Source organism: Carcharhinus amblyrhynchos, chromosome 7 (assembly GCF_965287045.1).
Source record: "Carcharhinus amblyrhynchos chromosome 7, sCarAmb.v2.hapA, whole genome shotgun sequence".
Taxonomy (NCBI): Eukaryota; Metazoa; Chordata; class Chondrichthyes; order Carcharhiniformes; family Carcharhinidae; genus Carcharhinus; species Carcharhinus amblyrhynchos.
In genome coordinates, this window is record NC_137330.1 from 6,961,687 (window position 1) to 6,983,174 (window position 21,488).

General features: G+C 42.0%; 1 protein-coding gene across 1 annotated transcript in view; it reads left to right on the forward strand.

Moving 5' to 3' along the window:
• Positions 1 to 21,488, forward strand: part of LOC145345345 (signal-induced proliferation-associated 1-like protein 2) — a 505,672-nt gene that overhangs the window by 440,069 nt on the left and 44,115 nt on the right. Inside the window, exons 18-19 of the mRNA XM_080193160.1 lie at positions 6,360 to 6,579; positions 12,939 to 13,070. Coding sequence (XP_080049286.1) covers positions 6,360 to 6,579; positions 12,939 to 13,070 — 352 coding nt within the window. The remainder of the gene's footprint in view (positions 1 to 6,359; positions 6,580 to 12,938; positions 13,071 to 21,488) is intronic.

Genomic DNA, 21,488 nt, shown 5'->3' on the forward strand with positions numbered 1-21,488 from the left:
AGTTCTCAGGCCATGATGAGAGTAAGGAAGTAGGGTAAAGCGAGGCAGACAGCAGCTAGGAATGGGAAGGGACATGACAGTGGAACAGGATGAGAAGCGCAGGTTGGGAGGGAAATGGTCATAAATTGAGAGAGGGAGGTGAGTATGTGTGAGAGGATGATGAGAGTATGCGTGTGTGTGAAAGAGAGGTGGGGTGTGTGTGTGTATGTGAGAGAGGTTGATGTGTGTGTGTGAGAGAGGTTGGTGAGTGTGCGTATGTGTGTGTGAGAAAGAGGGTGGTGAGTGTGTGTGAGAGAGAGGGTGGTGAGTGTGTGTGAGAGAGAGGGTGGTGAGTGTGTGTATGAGAGAGGGTGGTGAGTGTGTGTATGTGTGAGTGAGAGAGAGAGGGTGGTGAGTGTGTGTGTGTGAGTGAGAGAGGGTGGTGAGTGTGTGTGTGTGAGAGAGACAGAGCAGTGAGAATGTGTTGCAGTGAGAGCAGTGAGAATGTGTTATTGTGAGAGGGAGGAAGGGGCAGATGGGTGCGTGAGAAAAAGGGGGGCAAGTGCTTGTGTGAAAGGGAGGGGGTGAGTTTGTGAGGGGGGAAGGGGGAGCGTGAGATTATGTGTGAGGTGAGAACACATATGTTTGTGTGTGTGTGAAAGGTGAGAGCATGTGTGTGTGAAAGGTGAGAGTGTGTGTGCGCGCGCCTGAGAGGCATGTGAGGGAGGTGAGAGTGGGCGCCTATGTATGAGGGAGAGTTGAGAGTGGGCATGTCTGCGTGAGGAGTGAGAATGAGCGTGTCTGCGTGAGAGAGCGTCTCAGTGTGAGAGGAGATTGAGTGTGTCTTGTCTGAGAGATGGGTGTGTGTGGAACTTAATGCCTCAAAAATATCACATCCCTTAGCTCCAAATCTCAGCACTGTATGGCAAATTGTTTTTGTGAAATAAATGTTTTCATATGATTCGAACAAATAAGATGGCACAGGCTGGGTTGGGTCAAGGGTTGCTCTGACCACGGGAAAAGGCAGGCTGTGAAACTGATAACTAGCCAGCATGCCTCCATGGCAGTGCAGCACCTAGTTTACAAAAAACTGTTAAATCAATTTACTCAATGATTAAAATTAATGTGTGGCAACTTAATTTGTCTGGTTTTTGGATATCACTTGTTTTTTGGATAGCTGTTTCTGAGACACTGTACCCACACCCTTGAATTGTTAACTTCAACAATATCTCTAAACAGATAAGTATTGAGTTTGCATGGTTTTTTTTTACTGGCATGAGAAGGTAAAGGAGATCTAATAAAAAGTTGAATAAAAATCTGATAAAGCTTTGGGACAGTAGGAAGTAAGTCTGGGAAATTAATCATAGAAGATTTGGAGTTGGAAGATTAATTGGTACTTTGTATTGGTCTACACTATAGTGGATGCAAGTAACAGAAATAGCTATAAATTAGGAAATGGAACAAAAAGAGGAATTTAAGAACATAAGAAATAGGGGCAGGAGTAGGCCACCTAGCCCCTCAAACCTGCCCCCCCATTCAATTAGATCATGGCTGATCTGAAAGTGGTTCAGTTCCACATACCCGCCTGCTTCCCATAACCCTTAATTCCCTTATTGATTAGAAATCTATCTATCTGTGACCTAAACATAGTCAATGAGGTAGTCTCCACCGCTTCAATGGGCAGAGAATTCCAGAGATTCACTACCCTCTGAGAGAAGAAGTTCCTCCTCAACTATGTTTTAAACTGACCCCCCTTTATTTTGAGGCTGTGCCCTCTAGTTCTTGTTTCCTTTCTAAGTGGAAATAATCTCTCTGCCTCTACCTTATCTAGCCCCTTCATTATCTTACATGTCTCTATAAGATCACCCCTCAGCCTTCTAAACTCCAACGAGTACAGGCCCAATCTACTCAATCTCTCCTCATAAGCTAACCCCCTCATCTCCGGCATCAACCTGGTGAACCTTCTGTGCACTCCCTCCAAGGCCAGTATATCGTTTCGCAAATAAGGGGACCAAAATTGCACACAGTACTCCAGTTGCGGCCTCACCATTACCCTATACAACTGCAGCAAGACCCCCCTGCCTTTATATTCCATCCCCCTCACGATAAAGGCCAACATTCCATTTGCCTTCTTGATCACCTGCTGCACCTGCAGACTGAGTTTTTGCAATTCATGCACAAGGACCCCCAGGACCCTCTGCACAGTAGCATGTTGTAATTTTTCACCATTTAAATAATAGTCCATTTTGCTATTATTCTTTCCAAAGTGGATAAGCTCACACTTGCCAACGTTATTCTCCATCTGCCAGATCCTCGCCCACTCACTCAGCCTATCCAAATCTCTCTGCAGACTTTCCATGTCCTCCACGCAATTCACTTTCCCACTCATCTTTGTGTCATCAGCAAACTTTCTAACCCTACATTCGGTCCCCTCCAGATCGTCTGTGTGTATGATAAACAGTTGAGGCCCCAGCACCGATCCCTGCGGCACGCCACTAGTCACCAGCTGCCAACCAGAAAAGCACCCATTTATTCCAACTCTATGCTTCCTGTTAGATAACCAATCCTCAATCCATGCTAACACTTTACCCCAACTCTGTGTACCTTAATCTTCTGCAGCAACCTTTTGTGAGGCAACTTATTGAACACCTTCTGGAAATCCAAAATCAAGAAAATTACAATCACAAGGGAAGTGTACTGGGCAAATTATGGGCACTGCGAGCTGACAAGTCCCCAGGGCCAAATGGACTTCATCCTTGGATCTTAAAAGAAGTGGCTAGTGAGACAGCGGATGCATTAGCTTTAATTTTCCAAATTTCCCTAAGTTCGGGGAGGTTTCATTAGGTTGGAAAATCGTGAATGTAACTCCATCACTCAAAAAGTAGTGAGACAGGAAACCAGGCCAGTTTGCTTAATAGCTGTCATTGGGAAGATGTTAGAAGCTATTATTGAAGAGATTATAGCAGGGCCTTTCAATAAATTCAAGCTATTCAGGCAGATCAACATGGTTTTATGAAAGGGAAATCATGTTTAACCAATTTATTGAAGTTCTTTCACGATGTAGCATGTTGTGGATAAAAGGGAAGCAATGGATGGACTGTACACAGATTCCCAAAAAGCATTTAATTAGGTGTCACGTCAAAGATCACTGGAAAATATAAGCTCATGATGTAGGGGTAACATCCTGGCATGGATAGAAGATTGGCTACTTACCCGAAGAATGAGAGTAGGCATGAAGAGGTCAATTTCTGGTTGGCAAAGTATAATGAGTGGTGTGCCACAGAAATCAGTTCTGACTTCTCAACATTTTACAATTTATATAAACGAGTTGGAGGAAGGCAAAAAATGTTTGGTTACTAAATTTGTTGATGATGTAAAGAAAGGTAGAAAAGTATGTTATGAAGAGGACATAAGGAGGCAACAAAAGGACATAGGTTAAGTGAATGGGTCAAGATCTGGCAAATGGAGTATAATGTGAGCAAATGTGAAATTGTCCATTTTAGCAAAAAAAATGAAAAATAAGCACATTATCTAAATGGTGAAAGATCATAGAGCTCTGTGGTGCAGAGTATCAAGAATGCATGAATCACAAAAAGCTAGTATGCAGGTACAATTAGGAAAGCTATTAGAATGTTATCATTTATTGTGACGCGAATTGAATACAAAAGTAGAACATTACAGCGCGGAACAGGCCCTTCGGCCCACAATAGGGAGGTTATGCTTCAGTTATACAGGACATTAGTGAGACCACATTTGGATTACTATGTACAGTATTGGTACCCTTATTTAAGGAAGAATGGAAATCGTTGGAAGCACTTCAGAGGTTTAGTGGACTAATACAAGGAATGGGTGGGATGTCTTGTAAGGAAAGATTGGACAAGTAAGACTTGTATCCACTGGAGATCAAAGAGCAAGAAATGACTTGTTTGAAACATGCAAAATCTTGAGGGGACTTGACAGTATGGATGCGGAAAGGATGTTTCCTCTTGTGGGAGAATCTAGAATTAGGGTTCACCATTTAAGAATAAATGGTCACCCATTTAAGACATGAGAATTATTTTCTTTCAAGAGATTATGAATTCTCTTCCTCGAAAGGTGGTGGAAATAGGATCATACAAAGTGGAAGTCTCCTTCATAATTCTCCACTGTCAGGAATGTCTATATGCAGCAGCAATACATTGCTAGTTTTAGCTGAGCTCTCACTCTGTTCACCAGCAGACCAAAATAACATGTTCTAGCTGCCATCAGAGGTTGCAGCAGCCATTCAACTTGAATTTGTGCAAGAGGCAGGAAATGGAGCTGTCTTGCAAGGTGGGGCTCCTGATCTCAGATGTCACCTATGCCATCTTGTTTATCTGGGCAGTGTTGCCTTCAAGAGCACAGCTGTGGAATGCAGACTATTGAAAAGAATATACTTTTGTAATTTGGTGCAGATGGCCAAAATGCTGGGATTGGCTTAATATCACAAGAGAACAAATCATCCCACTTAATGTCTTAAATTAAGGCTACTCCTGCAGCTGGTCTTATTAAATAATGAAGCCATCAGATGAGTAACTGGTGGTGGCAGGACTGAAAAGGTACGTGAACCTCACTGAAATATAACTTTTACTAGCCAGTGACAGAAATAGGGAGGCTTGTTGTTGTGAACTGATTCTTGGAGAAGAAAACTTAGTTCCTAACAGAAGGTAAAGACATAAAATGAGAATGGAAAAAGGCAGTAGCTAATTAAACATGCAAAAGTAGTAAAGGTGGGACATAGATTGCTTTGAAGCATCGACAGCCAATGCTGACACAGCTTTCTTTTTCTGCTCTGAATCTTTGATGTTTTGTTTCGAAGTAAGGCTGCACATCACATTCTGTTAATCAATGCAGAACGGCATGATATTAAAATAAAGTCATTTCATATTAAAATCAAGCAGGGTAAAGGATGATTTTTAATAAATACTGCCAGGACTGCTGCCCTCAAATTTTCCTGGGAGCCATCAATGTCATTAGATTTTAAAAGTCTTGTTTGATTTTTACCAAGATTTCAGCAAGTGCATAATGTATAATTAGGTACTCAAAACCTGCTACAAAAAATTAAGCTGAGCATTTCTCAGGATGTGTAGGCAATTTGTCGATCGACACACATCAACTGCCTCCCCTCTCCTCACCACTTCACTCCACCCCTTTGCAATTTTCAGATGTCAGTGGAAATTACCTTGCTCTTCGTGTATTGCAAAGGAATTTGAAGGATGACACTTCAACTTAAATAACGTAGTACATTGCTACTTACAACCAGTATCAGATACTTGGATAGTTGCTGTTGTTGCAAACTTACAATCTTTTGAAAGTTTTTGGGGGAAAGATGTAACCCTATAAATGTTAAATATAAACAGAAGAAGTTTGGAAATACTCTGCAAATCATGCATCTTCTGTGGAGAGAGAAACAAAGTTAACATTTCAGAGAAACAAACTTGTCAGAACTGGAAGATGTTAGAAATTTAAGTTTTTTTAAGTGAGTACACAGCCAAGAAAAAGGGTTGGGGAAAGGGAGAACATTTTTACTGGCACATTTTAAATGTCTACGTTAATACAGATAGATGAATGAGCTTGTAATTAAAACAAAATAAACGCTTTCCTTTCAGTCCAATGCCATGCACAGCCCCAGGTGTCTTGCTTGGTAATTGCACCGTCCAGACTGGTCAGCAGCTTCAATGCCTGGAGTATAACAAAGCTCATTTGTAGCAGCTGCAATGCAGAGCTGGTCCATACTGATGTTTACCTTCCACATGAAAAGTAATCTTAATTATTGCCCTGTTGTCATACCCCTTTATTCTCCTTTCAGTCCATCTCCTTGCCATTGCATTTTTAAATGTTGACCTGCTCTCTGCTTCAATCACTAACCTTCACAATTCAGGATAGCAGATAAATTCTACAATTGGTCTTGGTACCCCCAGATTGGGGAAAAGCTGAGGAGGATAGATGAGGTCATGGAAGCTGGAATGTGTGCATTTATGGAATTCCAATGATGATTTATGATGCCTCACACAGTTGATATCCTACTGCAGTCAAGTGTCAGCCTGAGTTACATGCTCCTAACTGTGGAGTGGGTCTTGAACCCAAGTCTTATGCTTCCAAGATGTGAGTAAGGCAAGCTGACCTTTAACCTAGGCAAACTATATCTAAGCACAAGTCAACAATTTCATCAAAGGTTATCAATGTAGAATCAAGCATTAGAATTGCCACAAGACTTTGTATAAAGTAACTTTTTAAAAATATAATCAAGATAATGCAGCACTCTTTTAATGCAACATTTGCATGCCATTCCATTGCAATATGCAGTTCAAGAATGTAGGTTGAGTTTAATGCTGCTGTTTTGTCTTTTCTATATTATGAAGATTTCTGTTTCTGGAAATGTGTCACCAAGGAAGTCCTTGTATCGCACACTCTCTGATGAAAGCATATGCAGTAATCGGCGAGGTTCTTCATACAACAGCTCCCGAAGTTCAATGCTTGAACAAGCACTGCCAAATGACATCCTATTCAGCACCACCCCACCGTACCACTGCACTCTACCCCCTCGTGCTTCACTCAGTCCCTGTGCCACTGGCCTACGAAGTAAGTAAACAGCAACGTTTATCCTTCTGATAATCACAGAATATAAACTATAAAGTCATGTTTCCCCTGCTGTGGATATTTTTCAGAGATGGATGTGTACTCATTAAAACAGTAATCTAAACTCACTGCAGCTATTATGACGAGTTCTAGACGATTGTAAATATATGTAGAGCAAATGCCATAAGTGTTTGTGAGGAACAAGAAAGTGCATTTTATTGTGAAGATAGATTTGGTAGATTTTTAGATGATTTCTGATGGGACAACCCAATCTTGTAGATCCAAGCTAGCACTCTCCTGCTTCTGTGTTTGATCAGAGGGAGTGCAGAGGAGGTTTACTAGGCTGATACCGGAGTTGAGGGGGTTGAGCTATGAGGAGAGGCTGAATAAACTGGGCTTGTACTCGTTAGAGTTTAGAAGAATGAGAGGAGATCTCATTGAGACGTATAAGATGATGAATGGGATGGATAGGATAGAGGTGGAAAGACTCTTCCCGCTCAAAAAAGACAATAGGACTAGGGGGCACAGCCTCAAGATAAAAGGGGGGCGGTTTAGAACGGAGTTGAGGAGGAACTTCTTCACTCAAAGGGTGGTGAATCTCTGGAATTCTCTGCCCGTTGAAGTGGTGGAGGCTACCTCGCTAAATATTTTTAAGACGCGGGTTGATGGGTTTTTGATAGGAGAGGGGATTAAGGGTTATGGGGAGAGGGCGGGAAAGTGGAACTGAGCCACGACAGATCAGCCATGATCTTATTGAATGGCGGGGCAGGCTTGAAGGGCTGGATGGCCTACTCCTGCTCCTATTTCTTATGTTCTTATGTTCTTATGTTCAGTCGTTTGAACTCCTTTCAGAATAAGTATGAAATTTGTAGAATTTGCAAGAGGAGGATGTCTTTCTGGTTTTCAGTTATGTTACCAGACAGTTTTCTTTGATAATCTTCTAATGATATGTTGTGATTTACAGAACTTAGCAATTTACTTTGGCAAATATATATTGCAAAAAGTGGAGAACATCATTGATTTGCTTAGGAGATTCTTATTTTAATTTAATACAGTAACCACTGCAGTTGAAGTGGAACTTTTCAAACACAGTGGACTAAATGATTAAACTGAAATCGTTTTAGAGAACCTGTGGTGAAAAGAACGAAGCACATGATTTAGAGAGAATAGCTACTGTCCAGCTGTGAGGGATAATTTGGGGAACAATGGGGAGGATATTGGGCTTTCTGTTGTTTCCATTTTATTTTCTTTGGCCATAATATTTCCTGGTCTTTGCTGATTCGGATTCCAAGTCATTTATCCCATTGTTGCTAAACTTTAGAGAACAAAATAGGACTAATGATGGCACATTGGTGCATTTTATCATTAAAATTAAGTTATTGGTGCACCACATTAAGTCTCTAGAATGGGACTAATTGGCATTGGTATATATAACAAGTTTATCTTTACATTTAGATTATCCCTCTGATAATCACAGAATGTAAGTAGACCCACGTTCATAATGTAAATGTCCAATGTAAGCTTGTCAGACTGTAATTGTACCCTTTCATCTGTAATGTGACGAAAGCATCAATACTGACAACAGGGAGTGTTTTTTAAAAGAACATATGCCTCCAAATGAGCATCATGGCTTAGTGCCATTTCCTCATAACTCCTGCACATTGTTTCTATTTTAAGTAATCATCAAATGCCCTGTTGAATGCCTTGAATGAACTTGCCCCCACCACATTTCCATGTTATGTATTCCAAACCTGAATAACTCACTGTGTGGAAAAGTTTTTTCTCACATCACATTTGCTTCTTTTGCAAATCTGTGCCCTCTTGTTCTTGATCCTTTCACAAGGAAAAACTGTATATCCCTATCTACTTTGTCCAGCCTCCTCATGCTGTTGAACATTTTTATCAAATTTCCTTTCAGACACCTCTCCAAGGAGAACAATCCCAACCTCTTCAATCTTTCCTCATAATTGAAGTTTCTCATCCTTGGAACTATTCTTGTAACTCTGTTCTGCACTGTCTCCAATGCGTTCATATCTTTCCTAAAGTGTGGTGCCCAGAACTGTACACAATACTCCAGCTGAGGTCTAGCTAGTATCTTGTATAAATTCAGCACAACCTCCTTGCTGTTGTACTCTATGCCCCTATTAGTAAAGCTATATTCTTTATTAACTGCTTCCTCCACCTCTCCTGCCATCTTCCATAATTTATCCACATATACACTAGGCCCCTCTGCTCCTGCACTCCATTAAAATTCTACACCTTATTTTGTCTCTCTATGTTCTTCCTATCAATGTTCATAATGTCACATTTCTCCACATTGAACCTTATTTACCACCCACCAACCGCTCCACCATTGACTATAACCCTCTGCTTCCTATTACTAAGCCAATTTTGTATCCACATTGCTACAGTCCATTTTATTCCATGGACTATAACTTTTCTCACAAGTCTGTTGTATGGTACTACATTGAATATACACCACATCAATAGCGTAACCCTTACTGACCCTCTCTGTTACTTCCTCACAAAACTCTATCAAGTTACTTAAATACCATTTACCCTTTAGAAATCCATGCTAGCTCTCCCTAATCAATCCACATTTTTCTAATTCTATCTTGAATAATTGTTTTAAGAAAGTTACCCACTACTGGTGTTAAACTGACTGGCCAGTAATTACTGTGGCTATCCTTGTAACCTTTTTTGAACAAGGGCATAACATTTGGAATTCCCCAGTTCTCTTGTATCTTCCCTGAGTCAAGAGAATACTGGAAGATTATGACCAGCAACCCCAAAATTTCCATTCTCACTTCCTTCAATAATCTTGATGTGGAGATGCCGGCCTTGGACTGGGGTGGGCACAGTAAGAAGTCTCACAACACCAAGTTAAAGTCCAACAGGTTTATTTGATGTCACAAGCTTTCGGAGCACTGCCCCTTCGTGAGTGAAGAGGTGAGTTCACAAACAGGACATATATGGACAGATTCAATTGCAAGATAATGGTTGGAATGCAAGTCTTCACAGGTAATCAAGTCTTTACAGATACAGACAATGCAAGTGGAGAGAGGGATGATCACTGGTTAAAGAGGTGCGATTGTCTCAAGTCAGGATAATTAGTAGGAGTTTGCAAGCCCAGGCCAAATGGTGGGGATTAGTAGTATGACATGAAGCTGAGATCCCAGTATCCTTGGATTTGAATATCCAGTCCCAGTGCCTTGTCAACTTTCAGTACGGGCAATCTATTCAACACTTCCTCCTTATCAATTTTGAACACTTCTAGGGATACGATTTCCTCGACTCTCACTTGTCCTGGGTAGCTTCTACCTCCTTGGTAAAGACAGATTCAAAGTATGCAACTAATACCTCAGATGTGCCCCCTCCCTCCAGGTGTGAATCCACCTTTAGGTCCCTAATCAGCTCTACTCTTTTTACCACTTGCATGTCTACAGAAGACTTTGGGATTTACCTTTATATTGGATGCCAGTCTTTCTCATAATCCCTCTTCATCGCTCTAATGTGTTTTTTACTGCCCCTCCATACCTTCTGTATTCCTCTTGGTTCTCAACTGTATTTTCTACCTGACATCTTTCATATGCACACTTTTTCTTCCTTATCTTAATGTCTATCTTTTTTATCTGGGGAGCTCTGGGTTTGTTTGCTCTACCCTTTTCCTTTTAAGAGACTATCTGGACCATTTCTGTTTTGAAGAGAGCCCATCGTTCAGCTACAGTTCTTACCAACCTTTTGTTCCAGTCTAACCAGTCCAACTCTGTTCCTGTCCCATTGAAGGCAGCTCCACACCAAACCCCCCCCCCCCAAGTTAATTACTTTTATACTGGCTTACCTATTTTTCTCTTCTGTCATCATCCTAAACCTCATAATACAATGATCACTGAATCCTAAATGTTCCCCTACTGACAGTGATCTACTGCTCCTCAATTTCCCGCTGACTATTCGGGGGCCTATAGTACAATCCTATCAAAGTGATCTCCCTCTTCTTATTTCTCAGTTCTACCCATATGGACTCAGCGGGCGAACCCTCAGAAATTTGCCTTCTCAGTACTGCTGTGATGTTTTCCCTAATCAAAAGTGCAACTCCCCCTCATCTCTTACCTCTTGCTCTATCATTCCATCTGTACCCTGGAACAATGAGCTGCCAGTCCTGTCCCTCCCTTAGCAATGTTTCAGTAATAGCTATAATATCCTAGTCCCACATCCCCACCCGTTCCTTGAATTCATCTGCGTTCCCTGCAGGGCTCTTGCATTGAAATAAATGCAGTTTAATCTGGACTTCCCTTGCTCTTTGCCCTGCTTGTGACTGATCTGTCTAGTACTGGGATTACTGACACTGTCTTTATATTTAATGTGCCCTTCTGTGCTGTCCTCAACCTTCTGTTCTGTCTCCCTTCTGCTTTGGGTCCCACCCCCGTGCCAAAGTAGTTTAAACCCTCCCAAATGCCCAAAGAGATGCCTGTCTGTGCCTCTGACTAGCGAGTCCCCTATTACTACTGCTGGCTTGCTCTTTGCCCAACCCTACAGTAGAACTAAGTGTGGTGCCATAGACCTGGCTGCTGCTGGCGTATTTTCGCCTGAAAGGCTATCCCCCTCAACAATATCCAAAACGGTATACCTGTTTGAAAGGAGAGTAGCCACAGGAGACTTCTGTACTACCTGCCTGCCTCTCCTGATAGTCACCCATCTACTTCACTGAACGTGTGGTGTGACAACCTCCCTGTAACTACTGTCTATCACACTCTCTGATAAGAGTTAATCATTTACGACTGAGATGAGAAGAAATTTCTTGACTCAAGTGTTGCGAATCTTTGGAACTCTCTACCATCAAAGGTTCCAAATGTTCCATCATTGAATGTGTTTAAGACTGAAATAGATGGAATTTTGGCTTCTCAGGGAATCAAGGGTGGGAAAGCGGAATGAAGATCAATGATTAAGATGTTTTGAATAATACAGCAGTCATACAGTCTGTTTCTGTTCTTGACCAGTATCAATTCATTTTGTTGCTGCTTTACTTGTCTCATTCCATTTTTAAGCTAAGTTCCGTGATGTTGAGTAAATAGGCAAAAGTCAGGATACTTGCTTTAACCTTTAGCATTCCCTGTTACTTTGTTTTTCAACTGCTAGTCCACTGATGAATGTGTTGACAGAATGACTGAAAAGGTCATGGCATAGAAAAATGTCTGGCATAGAATGGGTTTATGTGGGACTGGGTAAAGAAACACATGACCTGTGTCTGGAGGGCTATTTTGGACTGCACAGAGATGTGTGTAGAAGCAGCAGGAAAACAGACCCTAGCTTAGACCTAATTCTGCATGTATGTACATAGTAATGTGTAGTCAATTAGCACTTACTGTTAAACTATGTTAGACTCAGAAACTGTTCTTGAGACCTAACTACCAAACTACAAACACCTTACAACCAAATGCTCAGGAGAAACCCTGGGAAATGAAGGAGGCAGTAGAAAGTTGTTGACTTCTGTGCTGTTGTAGTTGAGGTGAAGGTACCCCTTTGAGCATTAATGTTCCAGTTTCCTGTCTGCAGTTCTCTGCAGACTCAGGACTGCAAGGGAACAGGGTCTTGGAGGAGCAGATTAAAACCCTGCTTGGCGTGCAGTCAGTGTTGGAACGACTGGAGAGAATTCCAAGGCAAGATCTTCAAAGCTGAAGACTAGAATCCCTGAAGAGATTAGTTGACTGATGTCTGGATGGATTGTTTTGTCACATCTGCTATTTATTGTACAGTGAAGTGTGTTCAACCACAGTTTACTTCTTAATTCACATTTAAAGATTACTATGAAATACAAGATAGATATTGTAAATTCTTTTATCATTTTGATCTTGTATAGTAAAGCTTACTTTTGTTTGTTCAAATCCTGTGAAACTTGTGGCATTAGTCTCTAGGCAGTATCTTAAATCTCAAACTTTATCTACTTCAAACAAGCTAACCAGATCATGCCAAGAAGCTTGGAGGTCTGGTCCAGGAACAGTAAACAGGAAAGAAAAGACTTCTAGCTCACTCCTATCTTTATGTCCAATGATAGGGCTGCTCTACAAGTCAAACCAGCTACCATCTACCTGGCTGTACTCCCCATTCTGGAGAAAACAATAATAAAGTAAAATAAATGAGCAATGACGTACTCTGCAGTATGTGATAAAAACAAATTTTGATATGCCCACTGTTCAAATAGAGGGGTGCAGAAAATTACTGCTGTTCCAGGGTCTTAGCTCATTAGTGGAGTCTGCTGGCTGTCTCTGTCACTAGGAAGCATCCCGGTAAAAAAAAATCAAATCTTAATTTAAAAATTCAAATTGCATGTGTATTATAACGGATTATAATTTTTATCCTCACAGCGGAGTTCTGGTTTTCTGATGGATCTTTAGTGGATAAGTCGAGGTTCACCGATCCTGGCTTGATGCCTCTTCCAGATACTGCTTCTGGCTTAGACTGGTCGAACCTTGTAGATGCTGCACGAGCATTTGAAGGTAAAAGAGAAATTTCGCCTGTATACCTTTCCGTGGAAACGACATGTCTTTAATTCAGTCAATGGACATCCATGACGTCCTAGCCTAAACAGATTTGTTGTTCTACAAATTGTAATGGATAAAAAGTGTGTGTTTGTGGTTGAGTGAGAGTTACATGGAAAGGATATAAAGCCCAGTTTAGAAGGTACATACAGTTTGAATTATATGCAAATTGTCCATATTTCCAAGAATACTGCCATAATTCTGACTTACACATCGTTATCACAACTTTGCAATATCACAACTTTTAAATGAGAGGATCAAGTTAAAATGTGAGAAGCCAGTTTAACAAACTGATTTCAAATGCAAATTAATTGAAAAAATGTTCTACTGTCGAAATCTGAAGTTCTCTAGTATTCAAATCTCAGCCAGGGGTCTTCAGTTTGAATTTCAATTTTGTTTCAAAGGAGACATGGTAAGTTTCTGTGCATTGGTGTGGAGGGAGTGAATATTTAAGCTGGTGAATGGGGTGCAAATAAAGCAGGCTGCTTTGCCCTGAAAGATGTAAAACTTATTGTGTTGTTGGAGCTGCACTCATCCAGACAAATAGTATATTCCATCATACTCCTGATTTATGCCTTGCAGAAAGTGGACAAGCTTTGGGGAATTAGGAAGTGAGTTATTCACTGCAGAATTCCGAGCTTCTGAACTGCTTTAGTAGATGGGGTAATTATATTGTATAATGCTGGTATCGCTCAGTTTCTGGTCATTGGTGACTCCCAGGATGTTGATAGTGGGGGATTCAGCAATGGTAATACCATTGAATGTCATAAGGAGCTGGTTAGATTCTCTCTTGTTACATGTTCCGTATCAATCCTAGCCTGAATGTTGTCCAGGTCTTGCTGCATATTGGCATAGACTGCATCAGTATCTGAGGAGTCGGAAATGGTGCTAACCATTGTGCAATCAGTGAACATGCCCAGTTCTGATGGAGGGAATGTCATTGATGCAGAAGTTGAAGATGGCTGTGTCAAGAACACTACCCTGAGGAACTCATGCAGTGATGTCCTGGCCTGATATGAATGATTCCCAACAACCACAATCATTTTTCTTCATGCTAGATACCATTCCAAGCAGTGGCAAGTGTTCCCCCTATTCCCATTGATTTCACTTTTGCTCAGACTCCTTTATACCACATTCTGTCACATTAGGACAAATGCTGCTTTCATGTCGAAGGCAGTCACTCTTGACTCATGTTTGGAGTTTAGCTCTTTTTTTCCATTTATGCACAAGGCTGTATTGCGGTTAGGAGCTATGTGGCCCTGTTGGAACCCAACTGACTGACTGAACAGATATTACCTTGTAAGTATTGCTTGATAGCACTGTTGACAAGCCCCTCTATGACTTTTCTGATGATCAAATATATATAGATGGGTGGTGTTGGATTTTTGTGGACAAGACACTCCTAAGCAATTTTCAGGTAGATGCCAGTGTTGTAGCTGTACTAGAACAGCTTGGCTAGGAGCATGCCTAGTTCTGGAGCACAGATCTGTTGTCAGGCCCTGTGGACTTCATTGTGTTCAATGCCTTCAGCTGTTTCTTGATATTTCATGACGTGAATCAAATTGCATGAAGACTGGCATCTATGACGCTCAGGATCTCATGAGCAGGCCGAGCTAGATCATTCACTTGGCACTTCTGGCTGAAGGTGGTTGCAAATGTTTCAGTCTTGTCTTTTGCACTGAGGATGGGGATACTTAGCAAGTATCCTCGAATTAATTGTTTGATTGTCCATTCACAACTGGATGTGATAGAACTACATAACTCAGATCTGATCCATTGGCTGTGTGTTTGCTTAGCTCTGTCTGTTGTATGTTGCTTGACATGCAAGTTGTCTTGTGTTGTAACTTCACCAGGCTGACACCTCATTTTTAGATATGCCTGGTGCTGCCCCAGCATGTCCTCAACTCATTATTGAACTCGATTTGATTCCCCAACTTGATGGTAATGGTAGAATGGGACATATGCCGGGCTGTGAGGTTGTAGATTGTAGCTTAATATAATTCTGCTGATCGCCCTTAGCATCTTGTAAATATGCCATTTTGAGTTGCTCGATTTGTTTGTTTTTTTAATGAAGTTTAATAATATTTGCACTCCTATAATCCCTTTGCTCCTCCTTCCCATTTAGGCTCTTATTTTTCAAGCAGGCCTCCTTATTCTTCCTACCAAAATGACCAATTCACACTTATGTTTGGGGTCAGTTTGTTTTGCCATCTGGTGAAAGACATCTCTTCCAGTATTTCTCAATGGAGTAGTCAACATTGATTGAATGTATTCCTGGAGGTTTCAACACATGGCCATCTATCATTTTAATAGGGTTGCCATGGTTTTGTGTCATAGTTGACTGTGGTGGTAAGTTTCATACAGGTGACAGTTAATGGGGAAATTGGCCACCTTCTCAACTTCATAGATAAGGAAACGGGCCAGTTCTGCCACTCTTGTCAATACATAACTCTAAACCATGTTTCAGTAGCACCCATTTTGAAGAGAATGATAAATGGACTGCTGAAATTATAATTACTTGGATAAATTGTTTAAATTAAAAGAAAGTTGGGACTTGTAGTGCTGAGTTGGCTGAATTGGAAAAAGAAACAATGTAATTGACAAGAAGACGTGATGGAATCAAGAATTTGAAAACATATTTGAAAATGCTTCTTGGTGAGGGACGTACTGAGAATCATTAGTGATGCCAGCCCCAGTCGGGAGGTCACATCACTTTTTGCAACCGTTTGAAAACCTTGAGCACCCACAGAGAGGCAGTAGGAGAAGTTGAGGCAGAAACACTTCCTAAGAAGTGTCAAGCAGCATTGAATTTGTATGCCAAAGAGCAGAAGCACCAGGTTAGTTCATTCTTCTATGCTGTTAAAATCTGTCTTGAGAAGGGGTAGAAGAAACCTCTACAGAATTCGAAACTATCCTAAAAGTATTCAACATGTATTTTAATCTGAAATGAAACCTTGTAATCGCATAAGTGCAACTTACTCAGAGACCAAAAGACCAAAGGAGTTTGTTTTTTACTGACCTTATATCACCTAGCCAGTTCTTGAGGATATGGTGAATTGAAAGTTATTTGTGACCGTGTTGTTGTAGGCATCCGCGATGAATAGCTGTCAGATATTTTACAGATGCTAGATGACCTCACACACTTCTAAGTATTTCAGTACACTAGGCAGGCTGACCTCAGAAGTTAAATTGGGCTACAAATCATCTCAACACTGAGGCTTTAGATGATTCAGTTAGCTGAATAAACCCAATGGCAGTAGTCCCAACCACACAAAAGCCCACCAAAACAGTAAAACAACAAGAAACCCTTCGGTTTTGATTTTCTGTCCTGCCAAACATGTGTAGGCCCAGAGCCTCCTCCCATCACTGCCAGCAGTTGCCTGCAGCCCAAGTCCCCTTGGCAGCTACTCCCAGACAAGTTTAGGCCCAAAACCATGCATAGGCCATGACACCGCCACGTCATCAGTTATTGTGTATGCCCCTGCGGACTGAGGGGCATAAAGAATCACAAGATAGGCTTGAATACTTCAATACTGAGAGCTGTATATTGAAGGTCTGCACACATTCACAGTCAGGTCTAAGATGGCCCACAGGGACCCACACTGGGTGGCGCTAATAGCCTAGGGGTTACCTGACTCATACTCTTAAAGAGGGAGTCCGCACCCCAACATATGAGATCTATATATTATACATATGTTATATACATACACCACAACCTTAATGTAGGGCAAGGAGTGAACTCTCACTTCCAACCATAGATCTGTTCCAGTGGCTGATTTTGTTCTGAGAAAAAATAATCCTGCCTCATGTTCTGCCCCTTCAATATAAATGGAAGGTCCCTAGCTCTTCCTGACCCCACACCCAGAACAGTCTTGAGTTCCAAAGACCTGAGATTTCCTGGGATTTGTTTTTATTTCAAGCCTGCAATATTTTGCTTTTATTGTCTTGCATGCCATCCACATCCATAAATATTTTGAAGGCCTAAATCAGATCACTTCTATGTCTGTGTCTCTCCAGCGAATTCAAAGGCAAACTTTGTAATCCATCTGAAGAGGGGGCAGATTTCACTTGTCAAATTGGGACTGCCAGTAACTTCAGTGTATTGCATGCAGTGAACCAAATCAGTTGAAGATTAGTTTCTGTGATAATGGGGACTGTTCACTGATGATTTCACAGTGTTAGCTCCATTTACGGTTCCTCAAATAATAATACATAAAAACTAACAAAGGTTAACAAAATTGAACTTTATGGAATCGGAGTTCAGTGTCAACTTGTATAAATATTCACAGAAAACAATTGTGGTAAATACAGGTAGTTAGTTTTGGATTGGAGGATGGTAGACAGCAGTGTTACCAAAAGTCAAGGGTAGGACCGTGTTTCTGATATGAATGTAAATTAAATGAATATTGGAATCCAGAGTAAAATCTCAAAATTTGCTGATGATAAACAGAATGGGCAGACTAGTGGCAGATTAAAATTAATTTAGGAATGTGTGAGGTAATGCATTTTGGCAGAAGGGATGAGGGAAGGTAATACAAATTTAATGGGTGGATTTTAATGGTTGCAGCAGAGGGTCCTTCCAGTGGATGGAGAACTGGCAGCAACCCACCTATGGTAATTTTCAGGAGCCCTATTGGGATTAAGCTCTAATTTTGTGATCCACTATCTGCCTTGGTGGTTCCCAGTTCCACCACGGGCAAATTCCAGCTGGTCTTCCCGATGTAGGGTGCTTACCCTGCCACTGAGAGCTACTGGCCAATCAAGGACCAGCAGCTTTCCAGTGCCTGCATCGATGGCCACTGCTGGTACTGCAGTAGAACATCACTAGAGCCCTGAAGTATAAGTGATTGCCAGGGTCAGTCAGGAAGGCTAGGAAGTGGGGTGTCATTATCAGCAGCAGAGGAGTGGCTTCCCAAACATCCCTCCATTTCTACTGATGCGTTCCTCTGTTGAGCCCAGGATTCCCAAGAAGTGGAGAACAACTCTACCCCTCCTCACCAGGCTGCAGCCATACCAACTAAGTTTTACCTGGCAATACGTCTACAAAGGGTGGCCCCCACCCACTGCACGTAGAATACCAACAGCGTTTCTTTGTTAATTCATATCAAAGTATGTGGGCGTCGCAGGCTGGACCAGCATTTATTCCCGTACCTAGTTGTCTTTCAGAAGGTGGAGAGCTGCCTCCTTCAACCATTGTAATCTCTGAGGTGTAAGTATACCCACAGTGCTGTTAGAGTGGGAGTTCCAGGATTTTGATCCAGTGATAGCGAAGGAAAAATGATATATTTCCAGGTCAGAACGGTGAGTAATTTGGAGCGGAATCCAGGTTCCCAGGTATCTGCTGTACTTATCCTTCTAAATGGTATTGGTAGTGAGATTGGTGCTAAGGAATCTACGTGAGTTCCTTCAGTGCATCTTGTAGATGGTGCAAATAGCTGCCACTGTTTGTCAGTGCTGGAGGTATTGAATGTTTGTGGAAGGGATAGCAATCAAATGGGCTGCTTTGTCCTGGACGGTGTAATGTTTGTTGAGTGTTTTGGAACTGCATTCATCCAGACCAGTGGAGATTATTCCTTCACACTTCTGACTTGTGCCTTGTAGGCAGTGGATAGACTTTGGGAAGTCAGGATGTGAGTTACTTGCCACAGGATTTGGAGGAAGGAACTGAAGGCACTATTGCTAAGTTTGCAGATGATACAAAGATATGTAGAGGGACAGGTAGTATTGAGGAAGCAGGGAGACTGCAGAAGGACTTGGACAGGTTTGGAGAGTGGGCAAAGAAGATGGAATACAATGTGGAGAAGTGTGAGGTTATGCACTTTAGAAGGAGGAATGGAAGCATAGATTATTTTCTAGAGCAGGGATGTACTTCTGAAGATGTATAAAGCTCTAGTCATACTCCATTTGGAGTATTGAAAGCAGTTTTGGGCCCCATATCTAAGGATGGATGTGCTGGCCTTGGAAGGGGTCCAGAAGAGGTTCACAAGAATGATCCCTGGAATGAAGAGCTTGTCGTATGAGGAACAGTTGAGGACTCTGGATCTGTATTCGTTGGAGTTTAGAAGAATGAGGGGGGATCTTATTGAAACTTACAGGATACTGTAAGGCCTGGATAGAGTGGACATGGAGAGGATGTTTCCATTAGTAGGAAAAACTATAAACAGAGGGTACAACCTCAGGCTAAAGGGCAGATCCTTTAAAACAGAGATGAGAAGGAATTTCTTCAGCCAGAGAATGGTGAATTTGTGGAACTGTTTACTGCACAAGGCTGTGGAGGCCAGGTCATTGAGTGTCTTTAAGACAGAGATAGATAGGGCCTTGATTAATAAGGGGATCAGGGGTTATGGGAAAAGGCAGGAGAATGGGGATGAGAGAAAAATCAGCCATGATCGAATGGCAGAGCAGATTGATGGGCCGAGTGGCCTAATTCTGCTTCTAGGTCTTATGGTCTTATAGGATTCCTAGCCTTTGTCTTGTTCTGATAGCCACAGTATTTATGTGGCTAGTCCAGTTCAGCTTTTGGTCAATGAATAACCCCCAGGATTTTGACAGTGGGGGATTCAGTGATGGTAATGCCATTGAATGTCAAGGGGTGATTTCAGATCCTATCTTGTTGGAGATGATTATTGCTCGGCACTTGTGTGGCGCAAATCTTTCTTGCCATTTGTGAGCCCAAGTCTGAATATTGATAGGTGTTGCTGCATCAGGACATGGACTGGTTGAGTATTTGAGGAGCAGTGAATGATACTGAACGTTGTGTAGTCATCAAAGCCATAGCCTTTGTAGGATCCGATGTCATTAGTCATTTCTTGATATCACGTAGAGTGAATCGAATTGGCTGAAGACTGACATCTGTGATGCTGGGTCCACCAGAGGAGGCTGAGATAGATCATCCACCCAGCACTTCCAGCTGAAGATTTTTGCAAATTCTTCAACCTTATCTTTTGCACTGATGTGCTGGGCTGCTCCATCATTGAAGATGGGGATATTTGTGGCGTTTTCTCCCCTAGTGAGTTGTTTAACTGCCCACCACCATTCACGCTAGATGTGGCAGGACTGTAGAGCTTGGATCTGATCCATTGGTTGTAGGATTGCTTAACTCTGCATATTACTTGCTGCTGATGCTATTCGGCATGCAAGTAGTCCTGCTTTATAGCTTCACCAGGTTAAACCTCATTTTTAGGTAAGCCTTGTGTTGTTCCTGGCATGCCCTCTTGCACACTTCTTTGAACCAGGGGTTGATCCCCTGGCTTGGAGGTAATGGTAGAATGGGGATATGAGGTTTCAGTCTGTGGTTGAATACAGTTCTGCTGCTGCTGATGGCCCACGGGATGCCCAGTCTTGTGTTGCTAGATCTGCTTGAAGTCTCTCTCATTTAGCATGATGATAGAGCCACACAGTATAGTGGAGGCCATCCTTAATGTGAAGGGACTTTGTCACCACAAGGACTTCGCAGTAGTCACCCCTACCAATACTGTCATGGGCAAATGCATCTGCAGCAGGCAGGTTGGTCAGGATGAGGTTAAGTATGCTTTTCCCTCTTGGTTCTTTTACCGCCTGTGCAGTCCCAGCCTAGCAGCTGTGTCCTTTAGGATGGCGAGCTCATTCTGCAGTGGTGCTACTAAGCCACTCTTGGTAATGAACATTGAAGTCCCCCTCAGAATACTTTCTGCTCCCTTGCCATTCTCAGTGCTTCCTGCAAATGGTGTTCAACATGGAGGAGGACTGATTTATCAGTTGAGGGGGACGATCTGTGGTAATCAGCAGATTTCCCTATCCGTGTTTGACATGGTGCTTTGAGACTTCATGCAGTCCAGAGTCGATGTTCAGGATTCCCAGGACAACTCCCTCCCAATTGTACAGCACTGTGCTACCACCTCTGTTGGGTCTGTCCTACCAGTGACGTGGGACATACCCAGGGGTGGTGGTGTCTGGGACATTATCTATAAGGTATGATTCCGTGAGCATGACTGATGCTTGACTAGTCTGTGATACAGCTCGTCCAATTTTGGCACAACCCGCCAGCTGTTAGTAAGGAGGGGTTTGCAAGGTCAATGGGGCTGGGTTTGCTGTTGTCATTTACGTTGCCTAGGTCAATGCCGGGTGATCTATCTAGTTTTGTTTCTTGTTGTTCCATTTGTAGTAGTTGAATACAACTGAGTGATTTGCTGAACTATTTCAGAGAGCATTTAAGAGTCAGCCACATTGCTGAGTGTCTGGAGTCATGTTTGGTCAGACCAGGTAAAAGAACATTAATGAACCAGATGGCTTTATATGTAAATCATGATGCTGGCATTGGACTGGGGTGGGCACAGTAAGTAGTCTCACAACGCCAGGTTAAAGTCCCAACAGGTTTATTTGGTAGCACAAGCTTTC